At 44.4% G+C, this 21,883-nt stretch overlaps 1 protein-coding gene across 5 annotated transcripts in view; it reads left to right on the forward strand.

Moving 5' to 3' along the window:
* The window catches only part of HIPK2 (homeodomain interacting protein kinase 2), a 170,242-nt gene that overhangs the window by 102,054 nt on the left and 46,305 nt on the right, over positions 1-21,883 (forward strand). For all 5 annotated transcript variants that reach the window (XM_035127475.2, XM_035127476.2, XM_035127474.2 and 2 more), the window contains exons 3-6: positions 15,565-15,688; positions 18,502-18,621; positions 19,487-19,573; positions 20,649-20,833. In XM_035127475.2, coding sequence (XP_034983366.1) covers positions 15,565-15,688; positions 18,502-18,621; positions 19,487-19,573; positions 20,649-20,833 — 516 coding nt within the window. The remainder of the gene's footprint in view (positions 1-15,564; positions 15,689-18,501; positions 18,622-19,486; positions 19,574-20,648; positions 20,834-21,883) is intronic.

The raw sequence follows: 21,883 nt of genomic DNA on the forward strand, positions 1-21,883 counted from the left end.
CCTCAGTTCAGGGAGAAAAACAAAGGGGCACTAAGGAAATTGCAGTTCTCCAGATATTTGACCAGACAAGCCTGCTTCCGTTAAAACGTCCTAAGCCAGCTTTCCGTACTTGAATTGTCAGCTGTGTTCTGCATATTACCCATAAGCCAAAGATAGAGGTGAAAGTGTGTCAGGCAGAACTGGAGGACAGATAAGAGAAGATATGGGAACAGCAGAGTCCTGTGTTAGAGCTGATTATTTTAACTGTGAGATACATATATATTGTATAAAATAAAAAAATTCATTCAGTAGCACCTTAAAGACCAACTAAGTTTTTATTTTGGTATGAGCTTTCGTGTGCATGCACACTTCTTCAGATACTTCTTCAGATACATATTGTATGTCACTGAATGTTCAATAGCTGTATATTGCCGATCCCAAATTGCACTTGAAGGATTTCTGAAATGATGTTGTTTTCAATTGATAATAAATTCACCCTCTGCTCGTTCATTAGATTACTCCCTTGGAACGGCTTACATTTTGAACATTAACTGGAACATATACCAAAAAAAATAAAAAATGTTTTGAGACTAAAGTTCAGCACTATTGGATATTTTTCTTGGGGGGCTAGGAAGATCGGTTTGCATGTACTGCACAGTCCAGGGGAGAATTAACTTTCATTGCATTGGCATGAATGGAACCCCATAATAGTCATTCTTCCCCTGATGGTCAGATGCCTCCTCAGAAAGATGGAGTATGCAGCACCCAATCTATTGTGAGTCATCTTTTCAGGATTTTGCATAGGAAGGGCTTTTGTTTGCACAGTATTATTTCTCCCCCCCTCCCTCCCTTCCACATTATGCAGTTCCCCACACTTCAGGGGCGGAAAGAAGAGGCTCTTTGAATAGCCTCTTTTGTCCATCGCATCACCCTCCCCTCTTATTCCCATTGCTTCAGCAACACCACATCATGCTACATTGATGGAAGAATATTAGCCCATTGTCACACCAGTATAATTCAATGCATGTGCATCCGTTCAGAAATGAACAAATATCTCAGCTTACGAGGGTTCGTGTTTGGGTTTTCAGAACCTCTCTGTTTTCTTGCTATCAGAAGACAGGGCTGGAAATCAATCAGGCCTTGGGAAATCGGGGTGGCTTGAAAAACAACAGAGGAGGGTGTATCAAGTTTGGTACTTGCAAGGCCTTGAAAGCTGGCCAAGTGGTTAAGGCCTTTACCTCTAAACCCAAAAGATGTTGGGGATCAACATCTGACAGGCACATAAACCCACTGTTATTTAGTTAGAATTGGTAGGTATGCTATTCAAGCCAATCAACAGCTCTGTTGTTTTTTTCTCTCTCTTACATGATCACACTTCTTTCTGTGTGCTGTAAATCCTGAGAGACATTATTTATTTTGATTCCACCCTTCCTCCAAGGATCTTCAGATGATTGACATTGTTCTCCTTACTCTTGCTTGTCCTCAAAACAACCCTGGGAAGGTACAGTAGGTTATCCTGAGAACAACAGAGGCCCCATCTGCACCATACATTTAAGGCAGTATCCTGGCTTTCCCCAAATAATCCTGGGTACTGTAGATAGTTAAGGATGCTGAGAGTTTTTAGGAGACCCCCCATCCCCTTCCCAGAGGTCCCTATGGAGAGGAATTGTTTGTTAAACCACTCTCAGAATTCTAGTTCTGTGTGGGGAATAGGGGGTCTCTTAACAATTCTCAGTACCCTGAGTGGGGATTGCTACCCAAACTGCAGCCCGGGGACCGGATACGGCCAGAAGGACTCATTTATCCGGCCCACGGAGACCCCCGCCTGCTGCTGCCACCTGCTGCCACTGGCGCACTGGTCGCAAGAGCACCGGAAATAGCTTGCGCACATTTCCGGCACAGTTCCGGGCCGAAGAAGGCCTGTGCGCATGCGCACAAGCTATTTCCGGTGCTCCGGTGACCCGGAAGTGCGCTGGAAATAGTGTATGGGCACATGCTCCCCCGCCCTCCGGCCCGCCGTGCGATTGGCGCTGCAGGCACTGGCCCGAAGCGCAGTAAGTTTGGTGACCCCTGGTTTAACCACTGTACCCTTTTGGCTCACTCACTGGTGCTGCTTCGGCTGAGCACTTCAACTAGGCTCAGCTCCTCTTTGAAATTGAAATCTGATTTAAGAATATTGCTGATTCGGGGACCATTTGAATTGTTTCTCCGTCAGGTTTGGAAAGAAAGGGGAGCAGCTGCTGAATGATGGCTGGAAATGGTTGCATACCATGTCCTTTTCTCCTAGGTTTATTGATAGATTAAGCAGTACAGTTGTGATCTATATTTCCTAGGGTGGTTGTTGTTGTTTTTTTAAAAAAGTATTTTGCTGTGTATTGCATCCCCCGAGATACACAAGCTACTATCAGTAGTTCCGTCTGTGAAATTTCAACCCTTCCTTTCAGTAAACAACATGAAGAGGGGAAAGGGTGTGTCAGAGTGGAACGACCATAACTAAAGCTTTTGTCTTGTTTCTAAGAACAGCTGTGCTGTGTCCTCCAGCTCAAGGCTTCAGTCTTTTGTGAGCTGTGTTTGTGTGCTTCCCTCTAGCTGCTCTTAATTTGAACAGGTGTTTCCCTTCCAGACTCTTGCCTACTTTATAAGGTATATCTGTTTGTATGCCATCATACTGCTTACAGCCTGCTAATGGAAACATGCCTATTTATTTGGACATGCCGCACTGAATAAAATGGGAGTTTATACTGCTGTACTTCTCTCAGAGAGCATGCCAAAATTAATAGGGGTGGTTTCGTGCAAGTGGAAACATGTGGTCAGTTAGGTTAGAAGCTGCATCTTGTGGTACCCTCTGTGCCATATCACAGACAAATGGCAGGTGTCAATGAGAGTCAATGTTATGTAGGATCTGGAATGTTGTGCCTGGACAGAAAGAAGTCCAGATTCTGCTCCCCAGAAGAGGATCGTACCCCTTCCAGGGAACTGTTGTTCCCTAAGGGTGCAATTGGCTCCTTCCTTACTGAGTTTCAGGCATGGCCTGAAAACACACCTCTTTAAAGCAGAGCAGTGCTGTTTGTTTGTTTTATTAGGATCCCTGCTTCAGTTTTGTTTCATGATTTGGTTTCTTAGTAGCAGGACTTCTCACTTGATTTTCTATTTTATTGTGTATTTTGTTATTTTAACTGGAGAGATGTGTAAACTCCTGGGATCTTTTTTTTGATGAAGGTCAGTTAAAACATTCCAGTAGTACCTTAGAGACCAACTAAGTTTGTCATTGATATGAGCTTTCGTGTGCATGCACACTTCTTCAGATACACTGAAACAGAAGTCACCAGACTCTTATATACAGTGAGAGGGTGGGGAGGGGTATAACCCAGAAGGGTGGTGGGAATGGGTGGTTGGCTGATAGGTGTGGTAAACCTGTTGACGACTGTTAACGACTGCAGTTGGTCTTACAGGAAAAAGCAAGGGGTGAGATGGCTAGAAATAGCTTTATCATGTATAATGAGATAAGAATCCAATGTCTCTATTCAGACCAGGTCCCTCCATGGTTTTAAGTTTGGTAATAAGTTGCAATTCAGCAGCTTCTCTTTCCAGTCTATTTCTGAAATTCTTTGGGAGATTGAAGTGTTCTCCTACTGGTTTCTCTGTCTTGTGATTCCTGATGTCAGATTTATGTCCATTTATCCTTGTCCAATATAGAGAGCTGAAGGGCACTATTGGCATTTGATGGCATACACAATGTTACAAGATGAGCAATTAAATAGTCCTGAGATGGTATGTTTGATGTTGTTGGGGCCAGTAATGGTGTTGTCCGGGTGTATGTGGCAGCAAAGTTGGCATCTGGATTTATTGCAGGCTCTGGTACCAGTGTCCATGTTAAGTCTAGTGGTTGTATTAATGGAGTTGTTAACAGTCGTCAACAATTGCAGTCGTTAACAGTCAACAGGTTTACCACACCTAGCAGCCAATCACCCATTCCCACCACCCTTCTGAGTACCCCTCCCCACCCTCTCACTATATATAAGGGTCTGGTGACTTCTGTTTCAGTGTATCTGAAGAAGTGTGCATGCACACAAAAGCTCATACCAATGACAAACTTAGTTGGTCTCTAAGGTGCTACTGGAAGGAATTTTTTAATTTTGTTTTGACTATGGCAGACCAACACTGCTACCTACCTGTAGTTAAAACATTGTAAACAAACAAATAAATATTAAAAAGCAGCACTGTATGAAGGTAAGTCTTTTTGACTCTGGCTACTACTAAAGTCTTAATAGCAGGTGTTAGAAGCAGAATGGGCCAAGGTGGAATTTTCAATCATAGGCTCTATAGCCTATTTGCTATTAAATACTCAGTGGTAATTACAGGCTCCAGAAACCACTTGGTAAAATTATACTTATCAAGGCCAAAAGTAACTGCTCTGTAACCTGCCCTCTGTTTTAAGAAGACAGAAATAACAGTGCACATACTTGAGGAGTTGGGGGGGGGAGAGGGATGGTTAGATCTGCCCCTCACCTCTCTATGACACCCTCAATTACCTAACATTTTAGTTATGGAAACCAAGGGCTAGCAGTTGCCATGTCAGGGATGAATATATAGTTGCTGCACATTATACTTAGGCTATGTAACCCAGACCTTTCCCTGAATGTTGTCTGACTTACTTCATTCTTTCCAGCTTATTGAAGTCCTCTGAGGTCTTAACCCACAGCCTCTGAATGAAAGAAAAAGGAGAGAACAGTAAATTGGACCTGTGGTTAGGCTTTAGCTGTAATTCCTGACCCAGCACGGCTGTTTGAAGAAGCCTGGAATGCTTATCAGGGTGTCTATAACTATGCATTGGGCCCGCAATCCTGGATATGGTTTTTCTGCTTTTAAAAAAGGCTGGTTCACACATGCATGCAGCATCTTGCTTCTGTCAATAACACAACTGCAGAACGCTGCAAAGGAACCATGTGTGTGTCACCTCACACAGAGTTTTCTTTTTCCAGTGGAGTCAATTCACATATTCAGCTGCCACTCATCAAGTGTACAGTCCTTCAAAATCTGTGATTCTGTTTTGGGAAATTTCTCTCCAAATAAGTGTGCTTAGTGTGGAACTGTTAAGTCTATGGCTTCCTGCTCTCGAGGTAGATATGAGATGAACAACGTATTTATTATATTTGCATCCCATCGCCCACAGCAGCTCTGTTGTCAAAGAGGTCAAGGCAGTAGTTTTCAAAAGCCCACCATGGGATAACATCTGTAGTTTAACGGCAGAGCGTATGCTTTGTGTGCAAAAGGTCCCAGATTCAATCGTTGACATCTCCAGGTAGGGCTGAAAGGACTCCTGGCTGAAGTCCTAGAGAGATGCTGCCATTGTTGACATTAGCAAGCTAAATGGACCAATGGTCCTATCCCATAAAAAGCTTTGCGTCATACAAGCCCTTTTTACACATTCAAGGAATTTCGCCACCTGAGGACCCTTGTCTGCTAAAGAACTGCTGCGAGTCTGCTTTACAGAGGAGTATATACACAAAAACCGTGAAGCATCCAATGATATAAACAGAAAGGAGAAATGTGTCTCAAAGATGCTGGCAGAAGAAAGGGAAGCTCCCAGGTGAGAGCTGGGAGGGTCTACACCAGGCATCCCCAAACTTCGGCCCTCCAGATGTTTTGGCCTACAACTCCCATGATCCCTAGTTAAGAGGACCAGTGGTCAGGGATGATGGGAATTGTAGTCCAAAACATCTGGAGGGCTGAAGTTTGGGGGTGCCTGGTCTACACACTTTTGTGTGAGACACAGTTTAAGATCTACCTTGGATAGAGGGCTTTGTATTTTTTTCTTTTTCTTTTCTTTTGTGTTACTTCCTTTTTTCATTTTTATTTAGATTAACCTGTTTTTGTATTGTATTTGATGCTGAGAAGTTTCAATAATTTATATATATATTTGTTTTAAAGATGCTGGAAAGGATGAATATTTATTACTAAATTCTCCCAAGCTTTTGCCTCGCAAGGCCTTTTAAGTTGATGGGTTTTTTAAGCAGTATGAAAAGAAACAAATAAACCCCTGAATAAGGCACTTGAGCCAAAACGTATTGGGCTAATTTAATATGATCAACACTCATCCTTCCCAGTATTTTTGAGACAGTATTTTTTGCTTAAAGAGGAGTATGAATTATATCCTCACTTCAAAGGGGGCAGGCCTCACTGGGACTCTGAAAGGGGATGTTTACATCTCCCTCCATATACCTAGTGCGGGGAGGACTGGATATTATGGGCTGCTTCTCCCATCCCTGATGTCTGTGTGCCTCCTGAACCTGCCCTCCAGTGTCTGAGTATTCAGTTCAACTTAGAATCGTAGTCCAAGCCCCTGCAATGCAGGAATATGCAGCTGTCCCATGCGGGGGATCAAACCTGTGACCACGGTGTTAACAGCACCATGTTCTAACCAACTGAGCTATCTGCTTGTGAACAGGGGAGACTACATCCATACGTGTAAGGCTCTCCATGTGATCAGACCCCTTGATTGCTGGTGAACCTGTGTAACCTATGTGTGTACAGCTGTATGGACGTGGCACCTTTTTTCAGATATTGCTACACATGTGTAGATGGCGGGGCGGGGAGGCACAGTCCCACTTCCCCCTCCGTGTGTTGGAATATGCATAGAAGGGAATCGAGAATCCCGGGATGTGCCCTGGAAACACACCCTTTCCGGTACGGTGTGCATTGCAAGGTGTGATTGCAGCAGCTAGCAGTGGTCTATCTGCATTCCAGGAGTATTTGTGCACCCTTAGCAGTCTTCTTTTTTGAAGAACCCATGTTAAGTTTTGCAGGAACTCTTGAGATCCCTAGAATGCACTTTGAAAAACATTGGGCTCAGAGTAGAGGTGCTGTTTGACCTTTACCGTTGAGAAGAGCCTTGAGCCGAAGGCAGCCAACCAGTCTTAACAGCTTGGCCTGACCCTGTTCCGTTAGCAGGAGTTTGATATGCAGAAATAGGCAGGTGAAGCTTTTCACAGCACAGTGAATCAGGATCACATGCTCATTCCTACTGATCAATGTGCTGTCAAAGGCACAGCCAGGCTTCATAAGCTGGACACCCATGAGTTTACCTGTCCCCAAATCCAATGCTCCAGCCCAGGGTTTCCCAAACTTGGGTCTCTGGCTGTATTTGGAATACAATTCCCATCATCCCTGACCACTAGCTGGGGACCCAAGTTTGGGAAACCCTCCTCTAGCCCAGCCTTTCTCAACTTGTTGCCCTCCAGATCTTGCTGAACTGCAGCTTCCATCATCCCAGCCAATCCGATGAGAGTTGTAGTCCAACAATGTCTGGAGAGCACTAGCTTGCCAGGAAGGCTGCTCTAGGCGCAACAGTACACTGCTTTTCACAGCAACTGCACCAGCTCTCCAAAGTGGAGCCACACTGTTTCATGGACAGTATGAGAGTACAAAAGCAGAAGTGGGAGAGTGTTTCTTCTTATTAAATATTTCACTCTTCAGGCTCAGCAGCTGCAATTCAACTCTGTATGACCTATGAAATCCCAAGTCTCTGGAAAACAGGTTAAAAAGCTGAGCTGGAAGGCTGGGAAGGTGTCAAAACAAATACCATTTTCAAAGGAGAGATAAAAAAAACCAAGACGCCAGGGCATGCAGCCTGTGAATGGATTACAGGGCAGAGATGAGAAACTTGCATAGCACATAAGGTCCCATCAGGAACATGTCTTGAACCAGAGGTCCTCAGCTAATTTGCATTTTTTCATTGCATGCAATTAGCATGATTGGTATATCACTTTCCTAAAGATGCCAGATGTTAAATTTTCAATTGATGAGCATGTTGCATTTGCAGTGCAATATTTTGAACTTGGTTACCCTCAGACATGAAAAAAATAATTGATCCAGACTTCTGCAAGTAATATGGAGTGTTGCAAAGCATACAGTACTAAATTTAAGCTTCTTATTTATTTCTTTGCTTATCATTTTTATTAAACATTTTTAGCTGTTATGTTTTCAGATACATACAGTATAAGCCAGAAGAGCTGAGACAGCCTTCACCAACTTGGTACCTTCCAACGGTTTTAGACTACATCTCCCATCAGCCCCAGAGAGCTTGTGCCAACTGGGGCTAATGGGAGTTGTAGTCCAAAACATCTAGAGGGCACCAGGTGAGCTAAGAGCTTCCTAGGGGTGGGCGAGGGCACAAGGAAAAAGTTGGGGTTTGTGGGTTTCTAATGAGAAGTCTTGGGCCATATTCAAGAGTGCTGGAGCTTGCAAGGGGGCATGTCTGCTCAACAGAGTGGCTCAAAGTTCTTTCCCAGGAGTGACATCAATGTAGCAAAAGACATTACTGGAATCTGTACTGTACTTCAGCATATTATGGAATCCTCATGTTGGAAGGGATATTGGAGGCCATGTAGTCCCAACGCAAGATCAACAACGCAGGATGCAACTGTACCATCGGACTTGCGAGTTCTTTCTTCAATGTGTGGCTGCTTGTTGTGCTTAGGTTACACCCCAAAGTTCAGTTGAAATGTAGAACTGCGTGGTTAGTTCAAAAGAAAATGTGGAAGTTGCCTCATGTGCACAAAACAGAGAGGCAGAGGGAGTGTGAGTCTCATGCAGGCTCATTCTCCTAATGACAAACTGTGGTTTGCCATTACATCTGAACTACGTCCCCCTTCAGTTTGGTCTTTTACTGGAGGTGCACTTAGGTTGTGCGCCATTCCTTACACAGAAATGCTTTTCTGCGTCGGACATTTATTGCACTTGTGAAGAGGCCCTGGATGCTTTATCTATTTGTAATACAGTGGTACCTTGGTTCTCAAACACCTTGGTCCTCAAACAGCTTGGAACCCAAACACTGCAAGCCCAGAAGCAAGTGTTCCGGTTTGCGGACTTTTTTCGGAAGCCGAATGTACTCTGTTTTGAGTGTTACGCTTCCGCTTTGAGTGTTATGCTGAGGTCTGTCTGTTTTTGCTATTTATTTTGCATTTTTGTTTTTGCAGCTTTTTTGTTTTGTTTTTGTGACTGTGTGGAACCTAGTTCAGCTACTGATTGATTGTTGATTGTGTGACTGCAGTGCATCGCTTATTGCTTTCATTTTATGGATCAATGGTCTTATGAGATAGTAAAATTCATGTGAAATTGCTGTTTTAGGGGTTGTTTTTAAAAGTCCGGGACGGATTAATCCGTTTTGCATTACTTTCTATGGGAAAGCGCACCTTGGTTTTAGAACACTTTGGTTTTGGAACAGACTTCTGGAACGGATTAAGTTTGAGAACCAAGATAGTTGGGGGTTGTGTGCAGATTTATTCCTCCCCATTTTTTCAATATGTGGATGCTTGTCCAGCTAGGAACAGGCAATAAAATCCATTCCTGTGCTGGCTAGGCCCCTGCAGGTGTTATATGCTATTCTGAGGCAGGTTTAGCATTCAGAGAGGGTCTAGCTCCCAAACAGCCCAAGCTGTGGAAGCTGAAAGTCCCTGGCAGTTGCTTTTAATGTTTCTGTGATGTGCGGGCGAGGGAGCTGGTGAGTAGGAGCAGTAATTAATTTTGCTGACAGAAACACCAGACAATGAAATTACCCTGCCACAGAGCAGGGTCACTAAAGTAAATATTCTGCTGGAGGCAGGTGGAACGTTGGCAGAGAGTCACATGGTGAGGGCCGACCAATGGCGAGGCGAAGCTTCTTCTGCCAGGGAATTGTGAGCAGAGCGAGGATGAGAGCTCAGGGCCCCCGGCGTGCTGGTTTTGCAGCTTGAGAGGTTGAGGATGGCAGGTCCCAAACCAAAACGAAACAGCTGTTGCAAAGATGCAAGTCCTGCTGTTATTCATTTCCAAGGGGAAGACAGGAGACGGGGACCCAAGCTCCAGCAGCATGACAGGCACTTTGATCCGAATCTTCCCTGGTTGCTTGGTGCAGAAATTAGATTTGAATACAGGATATAAGGGGTGGGAACTGAGGAAGTGGGCAGCTGGTTTTAGCTGTCCGTAGGTTATAACTGCTATCTAAGGTATCTGACGCGGGTGACGCTGTGGGTTAAACCTAGGACTTGCCGATCAGAAGGTCGGCGGTTTGAATCCCCGCGACGAGGTGAGCTCCCGTTGCTCAGTCCCAGCTTCTGCCAACCTAGCAGTTCGAAAGCACGTCAAAGTGCAAGTAGATCAATAGGTACCGCTCTGGCGGGAAGGTAAACGGCTTTTCCATGTGCTGCTCTGGTTCTCCAGAAGTGGCTTTGTCATGCTGGCCACATGACCTGGAAGCTGTACGCCGGCTCCCTCGGCCAATAATGCGAGATGAGCGCCGCAACCCCAGAGTCGGGTCACGACTGGACCTAATGGTCAGGGGTCCCTTTACCTTTACCTTTAAGGCATCTGAAGTTAGCTTTAGCTCCCCCCCCCTCTTCCATTTTACTCATGCCAGCCTTTGTGTCCCATAAATAAAAACAATACATTGAGACGATGAGATGACACTTAAGGGGGTAAAAGCTAGTTTCAGAACATAGTTGTCAGAGCACTTGACCAAAATGAATATGCAGGTATCTATCCTGCGTATTTATTGCAGGCCTAGATGAAGCTGTTTAAATAAAATTCCAGCGCACAACATGGTGTTCAAACTTTTTACTCTTTCTCATTCCTGGTTGCTGCAAATTGCAGAGCTGACCTGCACTGCTAAGAAGTGCTAAGACAGCAGGCTAACTTGCAAATGGATAAACATTTTAAACTGTCAGCATACTTTGAGGGGAGAGGGGCAAGTGTGTAATATCTTTAACATTTTTAAATACATAAATGTTATACATATATTGTGCAGGGCATTTTCACAGATGACACTAAAAGCACCTTTGACCCTCTCTTCTGCTATTTATATGCATGTTGCTAACGTGGGATATAAAGAGGAAGAGAGGACCATTTGAAACATAGCTGCCAAGTTTTCCCTTTTCTCGCGAGGAAGCCTATTCAGCATAAGGGAAAATCCCTTTAAAAAAGGGATAACTTGGCAGCTATGATTTGAAATTGATTCTACATTCTAGCCTGTGTAGGTTTTAATATTCACGTTACAGATCTGCAAAATACAAAAAGCACTTTTAGTGTCAAGAGTGAAAACCTGCTTAGTGTTTTACATAATAACTTGATCTGAACAAAGCATGCAATGCAATCAGCATACAGCAAGGCAATAATGAACAAAAGGAAACATTTATTTCCCATACACCACAACACTGCTGTTTGGAACTCATTGCCATGGAATGTGGTAAGTAAGGGTCAACATTACAGGAGAGTTCCAGAAATAATCAGCTGTTCTTTTCTAATAGTCTTCTTCTGAAAAGCATGGCAATGGAGCTTTGTGCATCCCTGCTATCCCCTGCTTGATCTGAGTTGCATGATCAGCAGAGACGTAAGATGTATCTGTTGGCAGACTGCAGAACTTCAGCCCTCAGTTGGCGGATGAAATGTTTGAATGGCTCCCAATATTTTATACATGCTGGGAATGGCTCCCCTGCATGTATAAAACTAGCACATCAAGGATGACCATACAAGTTTGCTGATTGTACAGCTCGACTTTCACACATGCTGATCTAAGATTCTTGCCTGCTGTTTTTGTGGGGGGGGGGGAGAAAGTGAGAAAGTGAAGGGGGAGTTGGTACTGCACAAGATCTCCCACCTTTCAGGACAAGAGGTTTAGAACAGGGTGGAAGAAGGCATGCACAGCATAGATCGGTATCGCAGAAAAGCCTTGTTTCCCTTGGTGTAAGCCTAATGCACTGATCCTAACATTAAAAAATGGTACAGGTTTGGTGTGCTCCAACCCAGAGGACTAGGCTTATAGGGAGCCTGTGTATTTCCCCAAATGCAGTAGAATAGCAGACTGTGGAATTTGCTTGCATAATTGCACGGATATGACAGGAGAACAAGTTGCTCTCAGGCTGTGTTCCCAGAGGCTGGTTGCAGAGACTTGGTTACTAGCTTAGACCGCCTGAGCATGTGCGGTCAAATAAGCTGTCAGATGAGCTTGATAACTCAGCAGTAAGTGGGTGGGGAAAAGTCTCCTCCTTTGCGCTGAGAAGCGCGTCAAGCTGCAATTTCACGCACACGGAAACAGGGCTGGAAAAAATTGCGAGCGAATCCTTTTGAAGCAAACGCTGTGCTGTGTTCATGAAAGCTGCTCTATTCCCTTCTGAGCTACAAACAGTGATCAAGTGGATAGTTACAGGATGTTCGTATTGATTATTTTACATCAGAAGGATGTGTTTTCCAGGCAGTTCACAGAGGGTCTCGCTCCTATCCGTTGGGGTTGTGTATATACATCGAACCACCCAAAGTGGAAAGCTGAAAAACTGTTCTTCCAGGTAGAAACATACAGTATAAGATCTAGAGTAATGGTGCCTTTAGGCAGGTTCAGCACCAGATTTTTTTGGTGACGGTGAGGAGAGAGAAGAGGAACTCAACCCAAGCCCTTATTAACCCATCTGGAGGGAGCCCTATGGAGCATATACAGGGCGAGTCCTTTAAAAGAGGCCCTGTGGATATGCATGTTCCACGGGACCTCTTTTAAAAGACTCACCCAATTGCTCTTGTCCTTTTGCTTTCACCCTCAGCCCCATGGCTGCAGACAGTGTCCCTTTCCATGATGTGAGGGAAAGCTGCTCTCTTTTATTTCTCTTAACTAGTGGGCCTAAAAAGAATGTCCCTTGAACTGATTTCAGCAAATCCTACAAACTTGGATTTGTTTGCACATTTCTCCTTCCCTTCTCCTCTCATGCCTAGGGCTGAATTCATTGCATCCTGTTTAATTTAAACCATAGTTTACTATACAACCAAGCCAACAAACTGTGGGTCAAGTGATTGCTCCCGACCAAGATTTCAAACCAAGATCAAATTGTGGTTTGCAATCCTGGTATGGAAAAATCAGGCAAACCACAGTTTCCTATTGGGGGCATGATGATAGCAAACCCTGGTTTGATTAAAATGGAATGCAATGAATTAAGCCCCATGCCAAAGAGGAGGAGGAGAGGATAATATGAGCAGTGCTTTTTCAGGATCTTGCAAACAGTAATTTGGAGGATCACCTGAGTACAGCCATAGTTCCTAGGCTCAGTAGCTGACCGTGTGGCAGGCCATAAACTCATAGAATTGTAACATTGGAAGGGACCCCTGAGGCTCGTCCAGTCCAGCCCCTGCAATGCAGGAATCTTTTACCCAACGTAGGGCTCAAACTCACAACCCTGAGATTAAAGGTCTTACGTTCTACCAACTGAGCTATCCCAGGCATTCATATTGCTTTTGCTAAGAGTGACCAGATGTAAAGGAGGACAGGGCTTGCATATTAGCAATAGAATTTTGGTAGGTGCAGCTTTCCTCGTCCCTGCATGCTTCAGCCAAAATGCCATCTATTGCACAAATATTAAAGATACAGAATCTCTGAAATCTTTTGCATGCACGTGGTTACAGTCTGAGGAGCAGTTAAGCTGTCATGTGTGTGAACTTGGGTCTCAATAATTTCAAGCAAGAGTTTCCTTGCCGTTTTTTTGGTGAAAATGGGTTAAATATTCATCACAAAGAAATGTAATAGGCAGGATGGGGGTGGGGGGAGATAGAAACACTTGGCTGGCTGTCAAAGGCTTGAATGGGCTTGGAGACTGGCTGAGCTGACCTCCCCCCCCCCCAATGGGATTTTCCTAAGGTCTAGCTTCTTGTCAACTTACTGATTGCAGGGTTGTGTCTATGTGTGTGTGTGGGTTTTTTTTTAAAAAAAAATTGACTTCCTGGGTTTTGAAAGATAATGAATTTAACTATGGATACTGCAGTGAAAATTGAGCAAATGCATACCTCTCCCCAATATTTACAGATTGTGGATCCTGCTGCAGCTGAGATCTGGGAGATCTCACCATACACTGTTAAACAAAATGGGACTGCTCTTATAATGGAAGAAAATATCTGAACTGGCCTGTAGTCATTAATCTAAAGTTACACTGCTTTTCCAAAATGTATTTAAAGCAGCTTACAATAACGAACTTGAGTGCTGCATATATAGTGGAAAGGAAGGATACCCCCCCCTAATAATAATAATAATAATAATAATAATAATAATGGCGGCAGCAGAGAGAGAGAGAGAGAAAACATTTAATCTCCAATAATACAAATCAGAAACAAATATTACAAATAGCTGTATATCAGCCACCAAAGAAACGTTTAAAAAACCCTCTATGAGAAAATCTTAAAGGCCAGACAAAGGCAAAAAGTGCAGTAATTTATCAGTTTCTAAAAGGGGTTGTTCCTTCGGCTCAGGGCTGCTTCAAATGTACAGTTTATTTTTTACTTCCTTTAGGAATGTTTTCTTTTGAAATGTTTTAAGGTCTTTTTTAAAAAACAACAACACTTTGCTATGTTAAATGTGCATTCTGTACTTGACCTCCTTTGTAACGTTTCCTTTTGAAACTTTTAAGATACTATTTTTATTTCCCGTTAATTATGTTGCTTTGAATGTATACTTTATATTTAACTTTTTTCAGGAATGTTTTATTCAGGATTATTGTATTATTGGATGTCTTAATGTAGGTTGTAAACCACATTGAGATTTTTTAACTTAAAAGTATAAAGCGGCATGGAAATTAAATAATAACAGTCCTGTTTCTAGCAACAGAAGGGACCCAGGTGGCGCTGTGGGATAATCCACAGAGTCTAGGGCTTGCTGATCAGAAGGTCGGCAGTTCGAATCCCTGCAACGGGGTGAGTTCCCGTTGCTCGGTCCCAGCTCCTGCCCACCTAGCAGTTCGAAAGCACATCAAAGTGCAAGTAGATAAATAGGGACCGCTTCGGTGGGAAGGTAAACGGCGTTTCTGTGCGCCGCTCTGGTTCGCCAGAAGCAGCTTTGTCATGCTGGCCACATGACCCGGAAGCTGTCTGCGGACAAACGCCGGCTCCCTTGGCCTATAGAGCGAGACGAGCGCCGCAACCCCAGAGTCGGACACGACTGGACCTGATGGTCAGGGGCCCCTTTACCTTACCTTCTAGCAACAGAAGTTAACAGTCCTGTTTCTAGCAACAGAAGTTAACACCTTTTTATGGACAGGTTCTATGTGCCTTTCGGCCAATGAAGAAGTCTCAGTTATATCTTTTTTTGTGTAGTGTTGCAACATTAAAAATTGCATCAAAGAAGTAATGTCCTCCCGAAACTTGCTAGGCATTAACAATTCTGATAAACTTTTTTTTGGGGGGGGGGCTTTTGAGAACTTTTCTTCCTTTTTTCTTTTAGTTATACCCATAGTCACTGCACAATAAATGCTTTAAGGCTATAATCTTGCATGCACTTACTTGTTAGTCAGTCCTGTTGGGATTACTTCTGAGTAAGCGTAACTAGTAGGATTGCAATATAAGCCTTATTTTTCTATTGCAGGATGCCTGTAGAACACAAACGGTCTATTTGATGTCCGATGTTGCTGGACTTTAACTACCATCAGACCCAGCCAGCATGGCCAACGGTCAGGGATCATGGGAGTTGTAGTCCAGCGACGTCTGGAAGGTTACAGGTCCCCCACCCCTGTCCATCTCATAATGAAACAGCTATGTTTTGCAATAGCTAATGCTCTCTCTCTCTCGCCTGTTGTTCTTCCACAGAGCCCCTGAAATCATCCTCGGTTTACCCTTCTGTGAAGCAATTGACATGTGGTCTCTGGGGTGTGTAATTGCAGAACTTTTCTTGGGTTGGCCGCTGTATCCAGGAGCTTCAGAGTACGACCAGGTTGGTATTGTTGCCTCTTTTATTTAGTTGGGCAAGAGTGGTACGTACTTTCCTCCCATAGAGATTGAGTGGGGAGGGAATGGGGGGAAAGGCAAGAGTGACACGCAATCTGGAGTTTCGGGGGGGGGGGAACTGAGTTGCCATTGGTCATGATTCTTCATTGACCAGAGTGTGTTGAACAAGGTGGGTGGATTGCTTAATCTGTTTATTTTATGGCATTTATGCCTCACTTTTCCACCATCATGGGACCCAAGGCAGCCCAGATATGGTTTTCTGCTGGTCACCCATCCATTCACTGACCAGTCCCAGCCCAGCTTGCCTTCATCAAGGTGGGGGGTCTCATGCAACTGCATTCTCTTATCTCCCAATGCAACACCAAGGTGCCGCATGGCCCCAATTCAACAAGTAGTGCCACTCTGTACCTTTTTAACGCTGTGATGAGACCTCTTTATCCGTTGCACTGGGAGTTAAGAGTGGAAAGCCAGCTCAGTTTTGGACCAGGAGTACCCATGAAGACAAAGATTGTGTATGACTCTAGTCCTTTTCTATCTCCATGTGTCTTTATGTTCGTCCTTCCTCTTCGCTCTTCCTTACTATCTTGAAATGACCTTACCTGTACTTTCAACTCCTGAGACTACTTTTTAATTGTTCGTCTCTAGTGATTTGGTAGTACTGAGCCTTTAAGGGCTGACCGCCTAGGTGATCTGTCAAGCAAGAGTCTAACTTCCAAGTGGCTAGGAAGCTCTGTAGATGGGTGTCTGGTCAAACAGTGAACAAAGCAGGCACCCTTACTCCACTGTAACAGCGAGTATCAATGCAGGTTTATTTGTTATCTACATTGCAGTATCAGCTGCCTCTTGTTGCCACCAAGGACATGTTCTGAGATAGAGGTGGAGAACCGGTGGCCCTCCAGGCATGACTAGACTCCATCTTCCATCAGCCCCAGGTCAGGGATGATGGGAATTGTAGTCCAAGAACCTCAGAAGGACTGCAATTTCCCCATTCCCATTCTAAGGATTGAGAAGCAAGTGAGCACTCATTCACATTAACACTCCTCTTGCACCATCACTGTAGGAGGGGCAGCAGCAGAGGCCTAAGTCAAAGGGCAGGGAGATTCTTGGGTTAGGCTGTTTTCTAGGAGCCCATCATTCAGTTTAACACTGAAGATAGCACAGTCATGGGAAAAACTTTGCCTGCAAAAACCTTGCTTATTGTCAAGCAGCTGTTGAGCTTCTCAGGAAAAAAAAAGTTGGTGAGTTTTGTTATTGGCATTATCACCTGTTTTGTTCCAGTGCCTTTAGCAGTGGTACGACACAAAGGCATTAAGGAGATAAAGCCTTGCCTATCGCTTCTCTCCACACTGCAGAACATTTTGCCTCTTTAATTTTCTGTTTATCGGGCTGCTGCTTAAAGAAACAGGAGCAAGGCCAGAAGAAATGGTGGCAACCCTACCTTTTGCTCAGCAATCCATTGAATGCCAAATATCTGCGACTATCATTAGCACAAAAGTCGATGCGGGCAAAATCTAGTTTTTCAAAATTTGGAGCTGCCTTTCCCAGTTCCCCAGTTTCACTGCCACGGTCTTTGAGACTTTCTCTAGAGGTGACATTTGGAAGATGGTTGGGGCAAAGCCCCAGTTCTCCTCCTTGCTTCTGTTCAGGAAATGTTCGTTTGACAATAATGAAATAATAATATAAAAAATAAAAATGGCAGCTTAAAGCAGTAGACAGTATTATGATAATTGGCACCAGCTCTAAAAAATATTAGAACCAATCAAATAACAGTCAAAAGAAAACAGAAGACATTCACATTTTAAATAGGTTCATGTTTTAAAACCATTACGAGGCAAGCAGACAGAAGAGTTTTAATGGCCATATCAAAAATTCAGCAAATATGCTCCAACCTAGCAAAGAAGAGCCTTCCATGGAAACAGATTTCTGCTGATATAGCTAATAGGTATTTAGGAAGGTGCTTTGTACCAGGTTGGATTATCAATCCAGCACAGTACTGTCCACTTTGACAGGCAGCAGCTCTCCAGAGTCTCAGTCTGCTCCTTTTAAAAACCAGGGATTCCAGGGATTTATTCCTGAGACCTGCTGCACCCAAAGGATGCACTTTACATCAGCTTCTTTGTCTAGGGGTGCAGACGATTATTCTTATGCCTTCCTATCCACATTGTGATGCTCATCTGAACCCCACTGAAGTGGTTGGCTAGGATGTGCCCTGGGGCTACCACTTGTCCGTGGTGACAGCTGTTTGGTGGGCTAGAACATACAGACCTAAACTTATTTCATTCGGAAAAAGATGGCGGAGGGGACGCAACCTGGCCTTCATACCATCTCGCTCAAACAAGCCCTCCTGAAATTAACATTTGAGGATCAAAGCCAAAGTTGTAAAAGGCTCTTTGGCAAAGAAAGCATGCCCGCAAGGCATACACACATTCTTATAGCTTCACTGCTCTCCCTTTATCTTTGCCGTTTATGGATAAAACAATGTATGTCCGCAGGCTTCAAAGGCTAAAGGAGGAGTGCGGTGGAGTTTAACTGCAGAAGGAAAGATAATTGTACAGCACCTAGTTATTTAGACTCTTAATACATCATAAATATTATTAATGGTTAAAGTTTGTGGGCGCTTGCCTTCCTTTTCAGTCCTTGGTTTGAGCCATGCCCTCACTCCCATTTCCTCCCATTATTTCTTTCACTGTTGTAGATACCTAAAGACCCCCCCTCCCCTATTCCAGCCCCCAACCAAGAAATCCTACCACAGATCCCAGCAAGATAAATCTGGACTTCTTTCTTATCCTTCTCTTACAGATCCGATATATTTCACAGACACAGGGCTTGCCAGCTGAGTATTTACTGAGTGCAGGGACGAAGACTACGAGATTTTTCAACAGAGATGCAGATTCGCCGTATCCGCTGTGGAGGCTAAAGGTAAAGATGTTGCTTCCCAGCTTCCTTCATTGGGGCCTGCATCTTGTAACGCCGAAACATTATTGAGGCCTGTGGGCATTAAGGCGGGCTGATACGCAGCTGTTGCAACAACGTGATATGGCTTTTGGGTGGCTTGGCAAGTTAATGCCTCAGGTCTTCGAAACGTTTGCAAATTCATAGAAAGGGCTCCGTGAAGTAGGCTGGCCCCCTCCTCACCCCTCCCTGCTGGGATTGTTTTGGGAGAGGGTGTTACCTCTTCGCATAAGAACATCAGAAGAGCCATTCTGGATCAAACCAAAAGCCCCTTTAATACATCATCCTGTTTCAAACACAGACCAATCATCAAGAAACTGATTCTATACACCACCATGTTGCTCTTACGATAAATATAAATAGAGTGAGGGGAAAGGCTGTGGTTGCCATTTGTTGAGTATGGTAGCACCCCCCCCTCCCCAAAACAAAGCCAGGTGGGTCTCCAAGTCTAGGGTGACCAAACATCTATTCCTTGCATCTGTTCCGTTGGTAGCATGACCCTGTCCCCTGCCCCACCCACAAATAAAGTAAAAAAAGCTTTACACTAGCATTGAATAGGGGAAGGGATGCCACCGTTTCCCTCTACAACCGTGTGTTACCGAGTCTGCAGCTCACATCTGATGAAAATTTAGACGCAGTCTCGAAACGCATGGATTTACTCCAGTTCCTGTGCTATTTCATGTGAGATGGACAATATGTAAAACAGCCAGTAATGCTACCTGGATGCTCGGCCGAAAGGGGTGGTTTTGTGGTGCCTACCTGGAGTAGCAGTGAAGGTTAACTAGAGTTCAAAGCAGATGCAGGTAACTGACTTATTCTTGATTCTGAACAGACACCGGATGATCATGAGACAGAGACGGGGATCAAGTCAAAAGAAGCAAGAAAGTATATTTTCAACTGTTTGGATGATATGGCACAGGTAAGAACGTCGGCGAAATATTCAGGGTAATATCCAGCCAAATAACCCACCGCAGGATAACAATGCATTCTCCATTCTCGTGGAGAATTTAGGTGTTATATGCTTAAATAATATGGGGGGGCATACCCTTGTGGGTCTGCTCAATTTGTTGCTGCTGCACTCACTGGCCATATTGCTCAGCCATGCTGTAAGAGAGAGGGCTTGCAGAGAGCAGCCCACTCTGCTTGCTTCCACCAGCTGGGAGAGCAGCAGCGAGAGCAGCAAGTCTGGGAGGGAAAACCAGGAACAGGAAGTGGTAAAGATGGGTCCAGGGCTCTGCAGAGTCCTGGAGGGTCAGCTCCAGGTTGGTAGCAGGGAAGCAGGGGAGGAGCTAGCTTCAGCAGGGGCTGGAAAGGAGGGAGGAGGTAGAACGGCACCTCAGGAGCCTGGTTTGGGACCACGGAGGACCCGTAGAGCAAGGAGGAGGGGCATTTGGATGCCCAGTCTTAAAAGGGGGGTCAGAGCCCACGAGACGCCATTGTGGGCTTCTGCCCCATGCGGAGCAGACATGATTTGAGACATCTCACCACTGTATATAGCATGCACAATAAAACTCTGAAAATCCAGAGGATGTGTGGAGTGCTTACTCGGGAGTAGCCAACACCCATCTGTGACACATGCCTTTGGTGCCATGTGAAGGGGCCTTATGTGTGTACATCGCAGTACATGTAAGGGCCCTCCATGCATTTGTCATAACCTGTGGAGCAGGCATAGGCAAACTCGACCCCCCCCCCCCGATGTTTTGAGACTACAACTCCCATCATACCTAGCTAACAGGACCAGTGGTCAGGGATGATGGGAGTTGTAGTCTCAAAACATCTGGAGGGCCGGCTTTGCCTATGCTTGCTGTGAAGCAACTTGCACAAAGGGAGACTGTCTGCAGGCTAGCTTTGCCTGTACGGTTGAGTCTTTGATCTCCTGCAGGCTGTTCCCCTGATCCTGCCAAACATGTGTAGGCCATCAGGCTGGGTGTGATTTCTCTAGGCCCAGGATTTCCAGAAATGTAGTTTTGCTACTGATTCGGTTTTCATTGCAGGTGAATATGACAACAGACTTGGAAGGCAGCGATATGTTGGTCGAAAAGGCAGACCGGCGGGAGTTCATAGATCTGTTAAAGAAGATGTTGACGATAGACGCGGATAAGAGGATAACACCGATTGAAACGCTCAACCACCCATTTGTCACCATGACGCACTTGCTGGACTTCCCCCACAGCACCCAGTAAGCTCCCTTCTCTCTACTTTGGGTTGCAGGTCTTGGAGCAGTTTCTGCTCAAATGTGCTTTGAATTTGAGTCGCAGCCAAGCAGAGTGAATACCAACAGAACATAGATGCCAGGAAAAGCATTATCATGGCAAGAATGTTTTGATAAGTGTGGCTGCCATCTCCTGATCCTGACAAGGCCTAAACTGAGTTGCTTTAACAGCTCTGGGCCAGTGAGACATTATTAAGGAATGAGAAATTTGCTTCAGCGGCTTGCTCACCTCTTCCCTAGCTTCTGCAGGTGGTAGGATTAATTTTCATTCAATAACTCTCTGGGAGGATAAGGTAGGTGAGTGGACTCCAAAAAGCAGAAGTTTCACTGCCAGGATCTGTCTGTCATCCTAGCAGGGTGAGAGAAAAGATTCTATGAATGGAAAACAGAGACACTGTATGTACTTTTGTAATTCAAGAAAGCCTTTAATAATTATAATAATAATAAAATTAAAGGAAAGGCCATATTCACACCATACATTTTTAAAACACTATGGTGCCACTTCTGTTTTATCTATTTATTACTATTTTATATTAAATTTATAAATTTAATAAATTCATTCAAAGATCTCAGGGCAGTTCACAAGATGAAAATACAGAATAAAACCACAAATTAATAGCACAAAAAACCAAACCAAAACAATAATCCCTCCTACACACACATTTAAAAGGCTGTATAATATTAATCAGTCCAATGCCTAGTTGAAGAGGGACGTTTTAGCTTGGTGCCTAAAGATGTATAATTAATGTGCCAGGCGAACCTTTTTAACAGGGCTTCCGCCAAATAATTCTGGGAGTTGTAGTTCATTACAATTGTTAGGAAGCTCCTATTCCCTTCCAAGCACGCCAGGCACTCCTGTCTTGCACTGCCTCCCGCAGTTTGGTCAAACTCATGTCCGTAGCTTCGAGAACACTGTCCAACCATCTCGTCCTCTGTCATCCCCTTCTCCTTGTGCCCTCAATCTTTCCCAACATCAGGGTATTTTCCAGGGAGTCTTCTCTTCTCATGAGGTGGCCA

This window comes from Zootoca vivipara, chromosome 10, assembly GCF_963506605.1.
Source record: "Zootoca vivipara chromosome 10, rZooViv1.1, whole genome shotgun sequence".
Lineage (NCBI taxonomy): Eukaryota > Metazoa > Chordata > Lepidosauria > Squamata > Lacertidae > Zootoca > Zootoca vivipara.